We start from the raw sequence: 14623 nt of genomic DNA, 5'->3' as shown, positions 1-14623 counted from the left end.
CAATTCGATGGTATTGGCCTCCGGGAGCTATCCCAGAGTGCTCCATTCTGACCGCTCTGGACAGCACTCTCAACTCAGATGCACTGGCCAGGTAGACAGGAAAAGAACCGCAAACTTTTGAATCTCATTTCCTGTTTGGCCAGCGTGGCAAGCTGCAGGTGACCATGCAGAGCTCATCAGCACAGGTGACCATGATGGAGTTCCAGAATCGCAAAAGAGCTCCAGCATGGACCGAACGGGAGGTACGGGATCTGATCGCTGTTTGGGGAGAGGAATCCGTGCTATCAGAACTCCGTTCCAGTTTTCAAAATGCCAAAACCTTTGTGAAAATCTCCCAGGGCATGAAGGACAGAGGCCATAACAGGGACCCGAAGCAGTGCCGCGTGAAACTGAAGGAGCTGAGGCAAGCCTACCAGAAAACCAGAGAGGCGAACAGCCACTCTGGGTCAGAGCCCCAAACATGCCGCTTCTATGATGAGCTGCATGCCATTTTAGGGGGTTCAGCCACCACTACCCCAGCCGTGTTGTTTGACTCCTTCAATGGAGATGGAGGCAATATGGAAGCAGGTTTTGGAGACGAAGAAGATGATGATGATGAGGAGGTTGTAGATAGCTCACAGCAAGCAAGCGGAGAAACCGGTTTTCCCGACAGCCAGGAACTGTTTCTCACCCTAGACCTGGAGCCAGTACCCCCCGAACCCACCCAAGGCTGCCTCCTGGACCCAGCAGGCGGAGAAGGGACCTCTGGTGAGTGTACCTTTTAAAATGCTATACATGCTTTAAAAGCAAGCATGTGAAAGGATTACTTTGCCCTGGCATTTGCGGTTCTCCTAGATGTAGTCCTAAAGCCTTTGCAAAAGGTTTCTGGGGAGGGCAGCCTTATTTCGTCCTTCATGATAGGACACTTTACCACTCCAGGCCAGTAACACGTACTCGGGAATCACTGTAGAACAAAGCATTGCAGTGTATGTTTGCTGGCATTCAACCAAAATCAGTTCTTTATCTCTCTGTGTTATCCTCAGGAAAGTGAGATATAATTCATGGTCACCTGGTTGAAATAGAGTGCTTTTCTTCAGGGACACTCAGAGGTGCCCGTTCCTGCTGGGCTGTTTGCCTGTGGCTGAACAGAAATGTTCCCCGCTGTTAGCCACAGGGAGGGGGGAAGGTTGAGGGGGTAGTCACGCGGTGGGAGGAGGCAAAATGCGACCTTGTAACGGAAGCACATGTGCTATGTATGTAATGTTAACAGCAAGGTTTACCCTGAAAGAGTGTAGCGACTGTTTTATAAAATGTGTCTTTTTAAATACCGCTGTCCCTTTTTTTTTCCTCCACCAGCTGCATGTGTTTCAATGATCACAGGATCTTCTCCTTCCCAGAGGCTAGTGAAGCTTAGAAAGAAAAAAAAAAACGCACTCGCGATGAAATGTTCTCCGAGCTCATGCTGTCCTCCCACACTGACAGAGCACAGACGAATGCGTGGAGGCAAATAATGTCAGAGTGCAGGAAAGCACAAAATGACCGGGAGGAGAGGTGGAGGGCTGAAGAGAGTAAGTGGCGGGCTGAAGACAGGGCTGAAGCTCAAATGTGGCGGCAGCGTGATGAGAGGAGGCAGGATTCAATGCTGAGGCTGCTGCAGGACCAAACCAGAATGCTCCAGTGTATGGTTGAGCTGCAGCAAAGGCAGCTGGAGCACAGACTGCCACTGCTGCCCCTCTGTAACCAACCGCCCTCCTCCCCAAGTTCCATAGCCTCCACACCCAGACGCCCAAGAACGCGGTGGGGGGGCCTCCGGCCAACCAGCCACTCCACCACAGAGGATTGCCCAAAAAAAAGAAAGCTGTCATTCAATAAATTTTAAAGTTGTAAACTTTTAAAGTGCTGTGCGGCATTTTCCTTCCCTCCTCCACCACCCCTCCTGGGATACCTTGGTAGTCATCTCCCTATTTGTGTGATGAATGAATAACGAATGCATGACTGTGAAGCAGCAATGACTTTATTGCCTCTGCAAGCGGTGATTAAAGGGAGGAGGGGAGGGTGGTTAGCTTACAGGGAAGTAGAGTGAACCAAGGGGCGGGGGGTTTCATCAAGGAGAAACAGAACTTTCACACCGTAGCCTGGCCAGTCATGAAACTGGTTTTCAAAGCTTCTCTGATGCGTACCGCGCCCTCCTGTGCTCTTCTAACCGCCCTGGTGTCTGGCTGCGCGTAACCAGCAGCTAGGCGATTTGCCTCAGCCTCCCACCCCGCCATAAACGTCTCCCCCTTACTCTCACAGATATTGTGGAGCACACAGCAAGCAGTAATAACAGTGGGAATATTGGTTTCGCTGAGGTCTAAGCGAGTCAGTAAACTGCGCCAGCGCGCCTTTAAACGTCCAAATGCACATTCTACCACCATTCTGCACTTGCTCAGCCTGTAGTTGAACAGCTCCTGACTACTGTCCAGGCTGCCTGTGTACGGCTTCATGAGCCATGGCATTAAGGGGTAGGCTGAGTCCCCAAGGATACATATAGGCATTTCAACATCCCCAACAGTTATTTTCTGGTCTGGGAATAAAGTCCCTTCCTGCAGCTTTTGAAACAGACCAGAGTTCCTGAAGATGCGAGCGTCATGCACCTTTCCCGGCCATCCCACGTTGATGTTGGTGAAACGTCCCTTGTGATCCACCAGAGCTTGCAGCACTATCGAAAAGTACCCCTTGTGGTTTATGTACTCGGCGGCTTGGTGCTCCGGTGCCAAGATAGGGATATGGGTTCCGTCTATAGCCCCACCACAGTTACGGAATCCCATTGCAGCAAAGCCATCCACTATGACCTGCACATTTCCCAGGGTCACTACCCTTGATATCAGCAGATCTTTGATTGCGTGAGCTACTTGCATAACAGCAGCCCCCACAGTAGATTTGCCCACTCCAAATTGATTCCCAACTGACCGGTAGCTGTCTGGCGTTGCAAGCTTCCACAGGGCTATCGCCACTTGCTTCTCAACTGTGAGGGCTGCTCTCATCCTGGTATTCATGCGCTTCAGGGCAGGGGAAAGCAAGTCACAAAGTTCCATGAAAGTGCCCTTACGCATGCGAAAGTTTCGCAGCCACTGGGAATCGTCCCAGACCTGCAACACTATGCGGTCCCACCAGTCTGTGCTTGTTTCCCGAGCCCAGAATCGGCGTTCCACAGCATGAACCTGCCCCATTAGCACCATGATGCATGCATGGTCAGGGCCCATGCTTTCAGAGAAATCTGTGTCCATGTCCTGATCACTCACGGGACCGCGCTGACGTCGCCTCCTCGCCCGGTATTGCGTTGCCATGTTCTGGTGCTGCATATACTGCTGGATAATGCGTGTGGTGGTTGATGTGCTCCTAATTGCCAAAATGAGCTCAGCGGCCTCCATGCTTGCCTTGGTATGGCGTCCGCACAGAAAAAAGGCGCGGAACGATTGTCTGCCGTTGCTCTGACGGAGGGAGGGGCGACTGACGACACGGTTTACAGGGTTGGCTTCAGGGAGCTAAAATCAACAAAGGGTGTGCCTGTACATCAAGGAGTATTTCAGGCAGGACTGCACGAAGGGTTCCAATAAGAAATGGTGCACCTAAGTTATCGTTGTTATTGGAACAAGGAGGTTAGCCTGGCCTCTGATTGATACATGGCTAGATTTACCTCGCTGCACCTTCTCTGTGAGTGACTGCAGTGTGATCTAGACAGGGGAGGAGGAAAATGAGTACAAAACAAATCTGGTCTATTTCTTGTTCTGACCCACTCCATCTATCTTTTACATCTTTGGCTGGCAGCAGACGGTGCAGAAGGACTGCATGCCATCCACATCTCATGGCTGCTTGGCAGAAGATGGTACAATACGACTGCTAGCAATCCTCATCTCTTGCCTGCCTGGCAGAAGATGGTACAGTACGACTGCTAGCAGTCCGTATCGCCTGCCCGCTCACCATAAGACGGTTCAATAGGACTGCAGGACTAAAGAGAATGACCTGCTCAAGTCACTCCAAATTTAGTCCCTGTGCCCATGTCTGCCCAGGTGCTCCCAGCCGACGTGGCCAGGAGCACCTCGGACACGACGAGGACGACTACCAGTCGTATTGCACCGTCTGCTGCCAGAAGGCAATGGGTTGCTGCTACTGTGCAGCAAAGCCGTACCGCGTCTGCCAGCACCCAGGAGACATAGGGTGACGGTTACCTGAGCTGGCTCCATGCTTGCCGTGGTATGGTGTCTGCACAGGTAACTCATGAAAAAAGGCGCGAAACGATTGTCTGCCCTTGCTTTCACGGAGGGAGGGAGGGAACGGGGGCCTGACGACACGTACCCAGAACCACCCACGACAATGTTTTAGCCCCATCAGAGTGCTCCATTGTGAGTGCTCTGGACAGCACTCTCAGATGCCCGATTGTTTGCCATTGCTCTGACGCTGGGAGGGGCGCTTACAGGGTTGGCTTCAGGGAGCTAAAATCAACAAAGGGGGTGGCTTTACATCAAGGAGTATTTCAGGCAGGACTTCACGGAGGGTTCCAATAAGAAATGGTGCACCTAAGTTATTGTCGTTATTGGAACAAGAAGGTTAGCCTGGCCTCTGATTGATACATGGCTAGATTTACCTCGCTGCACCTTCTCTGTAAGTGACTGCAGTGTGATCTAGAAGAATGAGTCCCCTAGACAGGGGAGGGGGGGAAGCAAATCTGGTCTATTTCTTGTTTTGATCCACTCCATCCATCTTTTACATCTTTGGCTGGCAGCAGACGGTGCAGAAGGACTGCATGCCATCCACATCTCATGGCTGCTCGGCAGAAGATGGTACAGTACGACTGCTAGCAGTCTGTATCGCCTGCCCGCTCACCATAAGACGGTTCAATAGGACTGACTGCAGGACTAAAGAGAATGACCTGCTCAAGTCACTCCAAATTTAGTCCCTGCGCCCATGTCTGCCCAGGCGCTCCTGATCGACCTCACAGAGGCGACCAGGAGCACCTCAGACATGACGATGACGGCTACCAGTCGTACTGTACCGTCTGCTGCCACAAGGCAAGGGGTTGCTGCTACTGTGTAGCAATGCCGTACCGCGTCTGCCAGCACCCAGGAGACATAGGGTGACGGTTACCTGAGCGGGCTCCATGCTTGCCGTGGTATGGCGTCTGCACAGGTAACTCAGGAAAAAAGGCGCGAAATGATTGTCTGCCCTTGCTTTCACGGGGGGAGGGAGGGAATGGGGGCCTGACGATATGTACCCAGAACCACCCGCGACAATGTTTTAGCCCCATCAGGCATTGGGATATCAACCCAGAATTCCAATGGGCAGCGGAGACTGCGGGAACTGTGGGATAGCTACCCACAGTGCAACGCTCCGGAAGTCGACGCTTGCCTCGGTACTGTGGAAGCGCTCCGCCGAGTTAATGCACTTAATGCACTTAGAGCATTTTCTGTGGGGACACACACACTCGAATATATAAAACCGATTTCTAAAAAACGACTTCTATAAATTCGACCTAATTTCGTAGTGTAGACATACCCTTATAGACAAATGCAATTACTTTTTTGCAACTAATACAGTTACCAAAGAGTAGGCTGATGGCAGTCAGTTTCATATGCTAAGTAGCTTAAACAAAAACTAAAAAAACCACCAGTAGCTTTATAGATTATGGGCCAAATTTCAGAAGTGATTCAAGTTGGGCAACTAAAATTAGACACCCCAGGTTAGATTTTAAGAGATGATGAGCAGCAAGAGTGGTGGAAGAAGTCAAAAAGAGCCGTGGGTGCTCAGAATCCTTGAAAAATCATGTCATGTGTCCAAGTTGGACTCATAAATTAGACAAAAATTTGGATCTATCCGTTTCTTTTCCTGGGGCATGGGATATCAACGTACAGAAGCTCAGTCACATCTGTTAAAAGCATTTGCCTTCATTCAGTGCCAGTCTGTGCTGGTGATATTTCTAGATTGGTTTATTCCACTTAGAGCTGGCCAGAAAACAGGAATGTTTACAGTGGGCATTTCCATAGGAAAAATCCTGATTTGAAATTTTCTTGTCAGAAAATAACTTACACCCCATAGGAAAATTTGAAACATTAAGGAAGTGTATATGTAAGGGGGAAATTAGCTATTTTCTCTAGTGACTGTTTTCTACCTTTTGCTAGTTTTATTTTCTAGGGGTGGAAAAAAGTTAGCAATGGGCATTTTCCCCACAATTATGAAATGAAAAATTTAAAGTTAGGTTCCCATCAAGTTGTTCATTCCCCCCCACCCCCCAACATAATTCATCAAAATGAGATTTGATTTAAAAAAAACAAAAACAAAAAAGACACCACACCTCATTTTCAATGAAGACTTTTTTTTTTTTAAAAATGAGAAACCTCAAAAGCATTGATCAGCTAATTTCAATGCAACTCATGTAGAACATCCCTAAACCTTTAATTATTCTAGCAAGACTGGGTAAAGCAACTGAAGCATCTCAGAAAACGAAGACTGACATACAGAAGACATTAGCCATCATCAGCTACCAAGCTCTGTTCTCAGAGATGTCCTAACTGGGGCCCCTCTGCTGGCTGAATGTCTGTCTGCAGACAAACAAATATTGTAGGGGCTAACGCAGAACTTCCATTAACTTTTCACTTGAGTTAAAGAGATGGTTAATTACAACATACCCATAAGTCAAATTTTAAAGAGACAAACCTAATAAGTTAAAATGAAATTCAGACTGATTCGAGTCTAATGCAAGATTAAAACTATCCATTGTTTAACCTGAATTGCATCTTTACACTCACCTTGAGTAGAAGCTGGTACTTGGTTATTCTTTGAATCGGTTTGATTAAAAAGTCACTTAGGCTTAACCGTTGGTTTATTTCTTGTTGTACCTCCTAAAAAGGAATATTAAATTATAACAATATTAAGAAACAACAAACCACATGAAGACATTTATAGCTATTCTATTAGCAAAGACAGGAAACAGGACACGGTAATTGACACACTCAAAATAAAAAGAAGATTAAGAATAATTTTCTGCCAGAGCAAGAGGACATTTTAGAAAACCAAAGGATTTCAAAAATCTGTAAGTGTCCCTTTTTGGCATGTACTGGGCAAAATACTTGGAAGCTAATTTAAATACTTGGGATTCATTTTCAGTTTGAGCTGGTAGAGTAGGAATTGAAGATCTGGAGACTGCTCTTCCCATTATAGTCGGGTAATGGCCATGAAGAAATCCTGAAGAGCATGAAAGGTTGCAGTGACATACCCTTTAATGAAATGAAGCACCATTCCTTTTTGCATTATAAAGTGTGGATAGCCCCAAAGACTTCCTGGAGTGAACACAAAAAGTCTTGGGGGGGGGGAGGGGAGGGGGGGAGATTAACTGTAAATCATCCAGCAGAACAAACCCCTAAACACCACAAAAGCAGTCAGCCAATTATTCAAACAAAATATACCCCACGCAAACTCCTGACTATTCTCTGCAAAGATCACAGGTGGCAAAAGCCATTTCAGACTAAGAGTGAGAAGAAAATGAATTGCATTTTGGGAACGCAATAGCCTCGTCATTAACTGGAAAGTAATAGAAGAATGGGAATTTGAGATATATATATACACAAGAAATTGCTTGAAAGATACTGTAAACAGAATATACTTGTATACAAGAATAAACTGTATCACAAAATCCTTTACCTTAGCGAAACAGAGCCAAAACCCATAGGTTTTTGAGTAATTTGCCTTTAACCTCACATGACAGATTTAGGTAGCAATAGTATACAGTGAATGTGGCCAACCTTACCTCAAAGTATGCATCATATTCAGCTACTACGTATTCTGATCGTGGTTTGTTTTGACAATACACCACATACATGTGTAATCTCCTCTCCTGTGAAGGCAAGATGCACAGGAACCTAGTAAGAAATTCACTACTATATTTTTATTAAATGATTGGAGTGGCAGAAAGATGCTAAAATTGCTCTGCTTGATCATGCTCATTTACAACGAAATCATGTAATGGAATCAGGTCTGTTCTAGCTGACCATGAGTCACTCCTTGATGAAAAACAATCAAGGCAATATTCCTCCTCCAATATAGGATATTTGCACAATGCAGCCCTGATCCTCTAAACACTCAGGCACTTGAGTAGCTTTACTTTGGCAAGTGGCCCCATTGAGTTCAACGGTGCAAGTCAAGTGCACCTATGTTTGACAGATGGAGGCTTTAAACAAGGGGCCAGATCCTCACTGCATGTAATTCAACATAGCTCCACATAAGATTTATGCTAGCCAAGGGTATGGTCCAGTGTTTTTACTTCTTGGTGTTCAGTTACTTTTAAAATAAGTTGGACAACATACTTTAAGTTAAAAACAACATGTACTTTTATTTTTTAAGCCAGGGGTGGACAAACTACGGCCTGCCAGCTGTTTTAATCCAGCCCTCAAGCTCCCACTAGGGCACGGGGTCTGGTGCTTGCCCCGCTCCGGTGCTCCAGTCAGGGAGCAGGTTAGGGGGCTGCTCCATGCAGCTCCTGGAAGCAGTGGCATGGCCCCCCTCTGCCTCCTACATGTACGGGCAGCCAGGGGGCTCTGCTCTGCACACCGTCCCCGCCCCAAACGCCACCCCCTAGCTCCCATTGGCTGGGAACCGCAGTCAGTGGGAGCTGCAGGGGCAGTACCTGCGGACAGGGCAGCACCTGCGGACAGGGCAGCATGCAGCACCACCTGGCCGCACTTCCACATAGGAGCCAGAAAAGGGACATGCTGCTGCTTCTGTGAGCCGCTTGAGGCAAGCGCCGCCTGGAGCCTACACCTGAGCCTCTCCCCGTGCCCTAATTCCCTGCCCCAGATCTGATCCCTCTCCTGCCCTCCGAACGCCTCAGTCCAAGCCTGGAGCACTCCGCTGCACCCCGGACCCCTCATCCGCAGCCCCACCCCAGAGCCTGCACCTGACCCCCAGCTGGAGCCTGCACCCCTTCCCACACCCCAACCCCCTGTCCCAGCCCTGATCCCCCTCCCACCCTCCAAACCCCTCGGTCCCAGCCCAGAGCACTTTTCTACACCCCAAACTCCACACCCACACCCCAGAGCCCACACCCCCATCTGGAGCCCTCCCCCACCCCCTGTGCCCCACCCTGAAGCTCCATCCCACATCCTGAACTAGTCATTTCTGGCCCCACCTCAGAGCCCCCACCCCAACTCCAATTTTGTGAGCATTCATGGACCACTATACAATTTCTATTCCTAGATGTGGCCCTCAGGCCAAAAAGTTTGCCCACCCCTGTTTTAAACATTATGGCAACCAATGATAAATTGTAAATTTAATGATAAAAACTATTCTTAAACACATGATCTTCAGAGTACACAGCATGCCATGTGCCAAGGTTATTTCAGTCTTGCACAATACAAAGTATTCCTAGCAGAAAAAATACAATGTTGATAACCAAATGAGAAATATTCCTGGAAAAATGTGTTTTTGCTCTCTGCACTTCAGCCAAAAATAAATAAATAGTACATGTTCAGCTTGTTGGTCCCAGAATACGAGATACAAGGAAGGTGATGCATATCTTTTATTGGACCAGCTTCTGATGGCGTAAGGGACAAGCTTCACAGAGCTCTTCCCTCAAGTCTGGAGAAAGTAAGCAGAGTATCTGAGCTATATACATGCTCAGTCGCGTCAATCCAAGTAGCAAATAGGTGGTGGGGGGGAGGAGAAGGGTGGCCTCTGGTTTTTATGATTTAGGGAAACTCAGCCATTCAGTAGCTGAGGAAACAAAAGTGTAAGCCTTATTTTATATCTGGATTGAAAGTGTTAATACATGAGCATAGCAATTCAACATGGTCAAACTGAATTTAGAAGGAAGAGACTTTTTCCGAGAACATAGAAACACTCACGTGTTTGATAAAAAGCTGTGCTAAACGCTCATGTTCCTGGAGACATTTTTCCAGTTCAGCCAGGAAAAAACTGAAAGTAAAAAGAAGATCAGCAATCCAGAATAGTTTCCCCTTCCTACCCCCACCACACCTCCCCCCGCACCCCTGACGGTATTGACATAATCTGTAACTATAGATAACTGTTATATATTTGCAGCAAATTTTGTACAACGGATGTTGTGTAAGATGTCTATAGGAAGGTTATGATTTGCTGGGTATGATTATGCTATCTGTATTGTTTTTGTAGTAAAAGTTATGAATATATCAATATGTTTTGATCTTAAAGTAGCCTTAGTAAAGCATTTGGTCAGCTTCTTGAGAAAGGAATATGCAAATTAAATGCTCAATCAAGAAACACTTAACTGACAATGGATCTTGGAAGACTCCAATCCACATAAGAAGTCTTCCTGGGAACTTTCAAGGTAGCATGTGAGCAATGGCTGCCACCCATAAACAATTGAGTCACGCATAGTCATGTGACCTGCCTATGTGACGGCAAACTCCATTTTGCTGTAGTTTTCCAGAGTAAGAACGAAGAGGTGTTCTTACATCTGGAAGAGACTATAAAAGGCAGCTGCCTCATCTACATCTTGTCTTCAATCCTTCATACCTCTGGAGGGTTTTTGCTACAAACTGAAGCTCTGACCCATCCCAGACTGTGGATGTACTCCAGAGACTTGATTTGAACCTGCAGCTTATTCCATCACTGCTACAAGCCTGAACCAAGAACTTTGCCATTACTGTATATAATTTATTCTTTTTTACCAATTCTAGCTCTCATCTATATCTTTTTCTTTTTATCAATAAACCTTAAGATTTTAGATTCTAAAGGATTGGCAACAGCATGATTTGTGGGTAAGATCTAACTTGTATCTTGACCTGGGTCTGGGGCTTGGTCCTTTGGGATCAGGAGAACCTTTATTCTTTTACATGGGTATTGGTTTTCATAATCATTCATCCCTATAACGAGTGGCCCTGGGGGCAATGCTGGGAAACTGGAGTGTTTAGGCCCTGGTCTACACTACAAGTTTAGGTCGAATTTAGCAGCATTGGATCGATTTAACTCTGCACCCGTCCACATGATGAAGCCATTTTTGTTGACTTAAAGGGCTCTTAGAATAGATTTTTGTACTCTTCCCCCGACAAGGGGATTAGCACTGAAATCGACATTGCCGGGTCGAATTGGGGTAGTGTGGATGAAATTCAATGGCAGTGGCCTCCAGGAGCTATCCCAGAGTGCTCCATTGTGACCGCTCTGAACAGTACTTTCAACTCAGATGCACTAGCCAGGTACACAGGAAAAGCCCTGGGAACTTTTGAATTTCATTTCCTGTTTGGCCAGCATGGCGAGCTCATCAACACAGGTGACTATGCAGTCCCAGAACTGCAAAGAGCTCCAGCATGGACCGAACGGGAGATACTGATCTGATCTCTGTATGGGGAGATGAATCCGTGCTATCAGAACTCCGTTCCAAGAGACGAAATGCCAAAATATTTGCAAAAATCTCCAAGGGCATGATGGACAGAGGCTACAACAGGGACCTGCAGCAGTGCCGCATGAAAATTAAGGAGCTCAGGCAACCCTACCAACAAATCAAAGAGGCAAACGGCCGCTCTGGGTCAGAGTCCCAGACATGCCGCTTCTATGATTAGCTGCATGCAATTCTGGGGGGTGGGCTACTACTAGGCTACTACTAGGTGGGCTACTACTAGGTCCATGGACACCTGCAAGGGGGAGTCTCATGCAACAGGCATGAGGATTTGGGGGGCCAAGAAAGAGGGAGGATAGCGCACAGCAGGCAAGAGGAGAAACCATTCTCCCTGACAGCCAGGAACAGTTTGTCACCCAGGAGCCAATACCTTCCCAAGGCAGGCTCCTGGACCATGAACCCGGAGAAGGCACCTCTGGTGAGTGTACTTTTGTAAATATAATACATGGTTTAAAAGCAAGCATGTTTAATGATCGATTTGCCTTAAAGACTTGGGATGTATTCGCGGCCAGTACAGCCCCTCCTTTTAAATGGCCAACCCAATGGGTGCTTGGTATGGGAAAGGAGGGTGCTGCTGTTTGAAACCATTCCCACGCGTTATGAAGGTTGAAGCCAAAAGACTGTGGCTTACCATGGCTGCCTGCAAGCCAAATTATGTTGCCGGGCCCTGCATGTGTGATCTCTCATACCAAACTGGCATGCCCCCAACGTAAGAGGCAAAATACGACCTTGTACCAAAAGCACATGTGCTATGTAACGTTAAAAAGAGTCTACCCATTGTTCTCTAAAATGTGTCTTTAAATACTACTCTCCCTTTTTTCCCCCTCCCGGAACTGCAAATGTTTTTACGCTCCTCCTATCATCTCCGTCCCAAAGGAGATAAGTCGGAAAAAAAAAAACCACGCACTTGCGATGAAACGTTCTGAGCTCATGCAGTACTCCTGCACTGAAAGAGCTCAGCAGAATGCATGGAGGCAAACAACGTCAGAGTCCAGGAAAGCAGAAAATGAACGCCTGGCCAGTCAAGAAACTGGTTTTCAAAGCTTCTCTGATGTGTAGCGTGCCCTGTTGTGCTCTTCTAATCACCATGGGTGTCTGGCTGTGCATAAGCAGTGGCCAGGCAATTTGCTGCAACCTCCCACCCTCCCATAAATGTCTCCCCCTTACTCACACATATTGTGGAGCACACAACAAGCAGCAACAATGGGAATATTGGTTTTGCGAAGGTCTAACTGAGTCAGTAAACTGCGCCAGCGCGCTTTTAAACATCCAAATGCACATTCTACCACCATTCTGCACTTGCTCAGCCTATAGTTGAACAGCTCCTGACTCTCCAGGGTGCCTGTGTATGGCTTCATGAGCCATGGCATTAAGGGGTAGGCTGGGTCCCCAAGGATAACTATAGGCATTTCAACATCCCCAACGGTGATTTTCTGGGAAGTCAGTCCCTTCCTGCAGCTGTTCAAACAGACCAGAGTTCCTGAAGACGTGAGCCTCATGTACCTTTCTTGGCCATCCCACGTTGATGTCGGTGAAACCTCCCTTGTGATACACCAGTGCTTGCAACACCATTGAAAAGTACCCCCCTTGCGGTTTATGTACCGGCTGCCAAGGTGGTCCAGTCCCAAGATAGGGATATGCATTCTGTCTGTCTATTGCCCCACCACTGTTAGGGAATCCAAACTGGATCCTGATCATAGCAGGCCCCACAGTAGATTTGCCCACTCCAAATTGATTCCTGACTAACCAGTAGCTGTTTGCTGTTGCAAGCTTCCAGGGGGCTATTGCCACTAGCTTCTGAACTGTGAGGGCTGCTCTCATCTTGGTATTCTTGCGCTTCAGGGCAGGGAAAAGCAAGTCAAAGTTCCATGAAAGTGCCCTTACGCATGCGAAAGTTTTGCAGCCACTGGGAATTGTCCCAGACCTGCAACACTATGTGGCCCCACCAGTCTGTGCTTGTTTCCCAGGCTCAGAATCAGCGTTCCATGGCATGAGCCTGCCCCATTGCCACCAGGATGTCCAAATTGCTGGGGCCCTGGCTTTGAGAGAAGTCTGTGTCCACGTCCTCATCACTGCGCTGCTGTCAACTCTTCGCCTGCTTTTGCAGGTTCTGGTTCTCCACATACTGCAGGATAATGCGCGAGGTGTTTACAATGCTCATAACTGCCACGGTGATCTGATTGCTCCATGATTGCTGTGATATGCTGTATGCAGGAGAGCAGAGTTGCAGAGGAAGTGGTGGCTGACAACGGAAGCCACAAGAATAGATCTTTATAGAGAACGATGAGAGGACCTGCAAAGTGGATTCATGAGAGCGGAGTTACAGCGGAAGCGGTGGAGGATGATGATTAGCACTGCGCACATTTCCTGAGGAAGAACACACGTACCCGGGAGCCCATGACAGACAACATGGAGAAATTCGCTATTGAGACAATAGCAGCAGAGCAGAGTTGCAGTGGAAGCAGTGGATGACGATGATTAGCAGTCCTACTGCACCGTCTGCTGCCAGAAGCACCCAGGACACAACAGCGGCGGTGTCCGTGAGCTGAGCTGAGCGGGCTGCACGTTTGCCGTGGTATGGCGTCCGTGCAGAAAAGAGGCGCAAAACGATTGTCTGCTGTTGCTTTCATGGAGGGAGGGGTGACTGACTACATGTACCTTAAATCACCCGCGACAATGTTTTTGCCCCATCAGGCATTGGGTGCTTAACCCAGAATTCCAATGGGTGGCGGAAACTGCAGGATAGCTACCCACAATGCACCGCTCTGTAAGTCGATGCTAGCCACAGTAGTGAGGATGCACTACGACTTAATGCGCTTAGTGTGGACATATGCAATCGACTGTATAAAATCGATTTCTAAAAATGGACTTCTATAATATCGACCTAATTTTGTAGTGTAGACATACCCTAAGGAAATTGCTTGTGTGACTTGTAGTTAGCCAGTGGGGTAAAACCAAAGTCCTCTCCATTTGGCTGGTTTGGTTTGCCTTAATAGTAAAGGAATTCCAGTGTAGGGCTGTAACTGCCCTGCTCTAGGCAATCTGTCCTGAATTGGCAAGCTCAGTTGGACCCCACCAGAACCAGCACCATTACACCCATAATTATCCAATCCAGCTAGAGAATTCCACAACAACTGAACGAGAGGGGGAAACCTGGCTTTTTCCTTTAGGTCCATGTTACACCTATCAAAACATTGTTGGGATTGGGGGTGGTGGGGGAAGGAGGGGAGAGAGGAAAAA

At 47.6% G+C, this 14623-nt stretch overlaps 1 protein-coding gene across 6 annotated transcripts in view; it reads right to left on the bottom strand.

Annotated features, from left to right (window-relative positions):
• The window catches only part of KALRN (kalirin RhoGEF kinase), a 765876-nt gene that overhangs the window by 56624 nt on the left and 694629 nt on the right, over positions 1-14623 (bottom strand). For all 6 annotated transcript variants that reach the window (XM_084643219.1, XM_084643220.1, XM_084643221.1 and 3 more), the window contains 3 exons: positions 9855-9924; positions 7763-7849; positions 6765-6857 (listed from right to left, as the gene is read on the bottom strand). In XM_084643219.1, the coding sequence (XP_084499345.1) occupies positions 6765-6857; positions 7763-7849; positions 9855-9924 (250 nt within the window). The remainder of the gene's footprint in view (positions 1-6764; positions 6858-7762; positions 7850-9854; positions 9925-14623) is intronic.

Source organism: Lepidochelys olivacea, assembly GCF_965140295.1.
Source record: "Lepidochelys olivacea isolate rLepOli2 genome assembly, chromosome: 11".
NCBI lineage: Eukaryota > Metazoa > Chordata > Testudines > Cheloniidae > Lepidochelys > Lepidochelys olivacea.
Note: the sequence above shows the minus strand (reverse complement) of the source record. Positions and strands in the feature narration are given on the sequence as shown.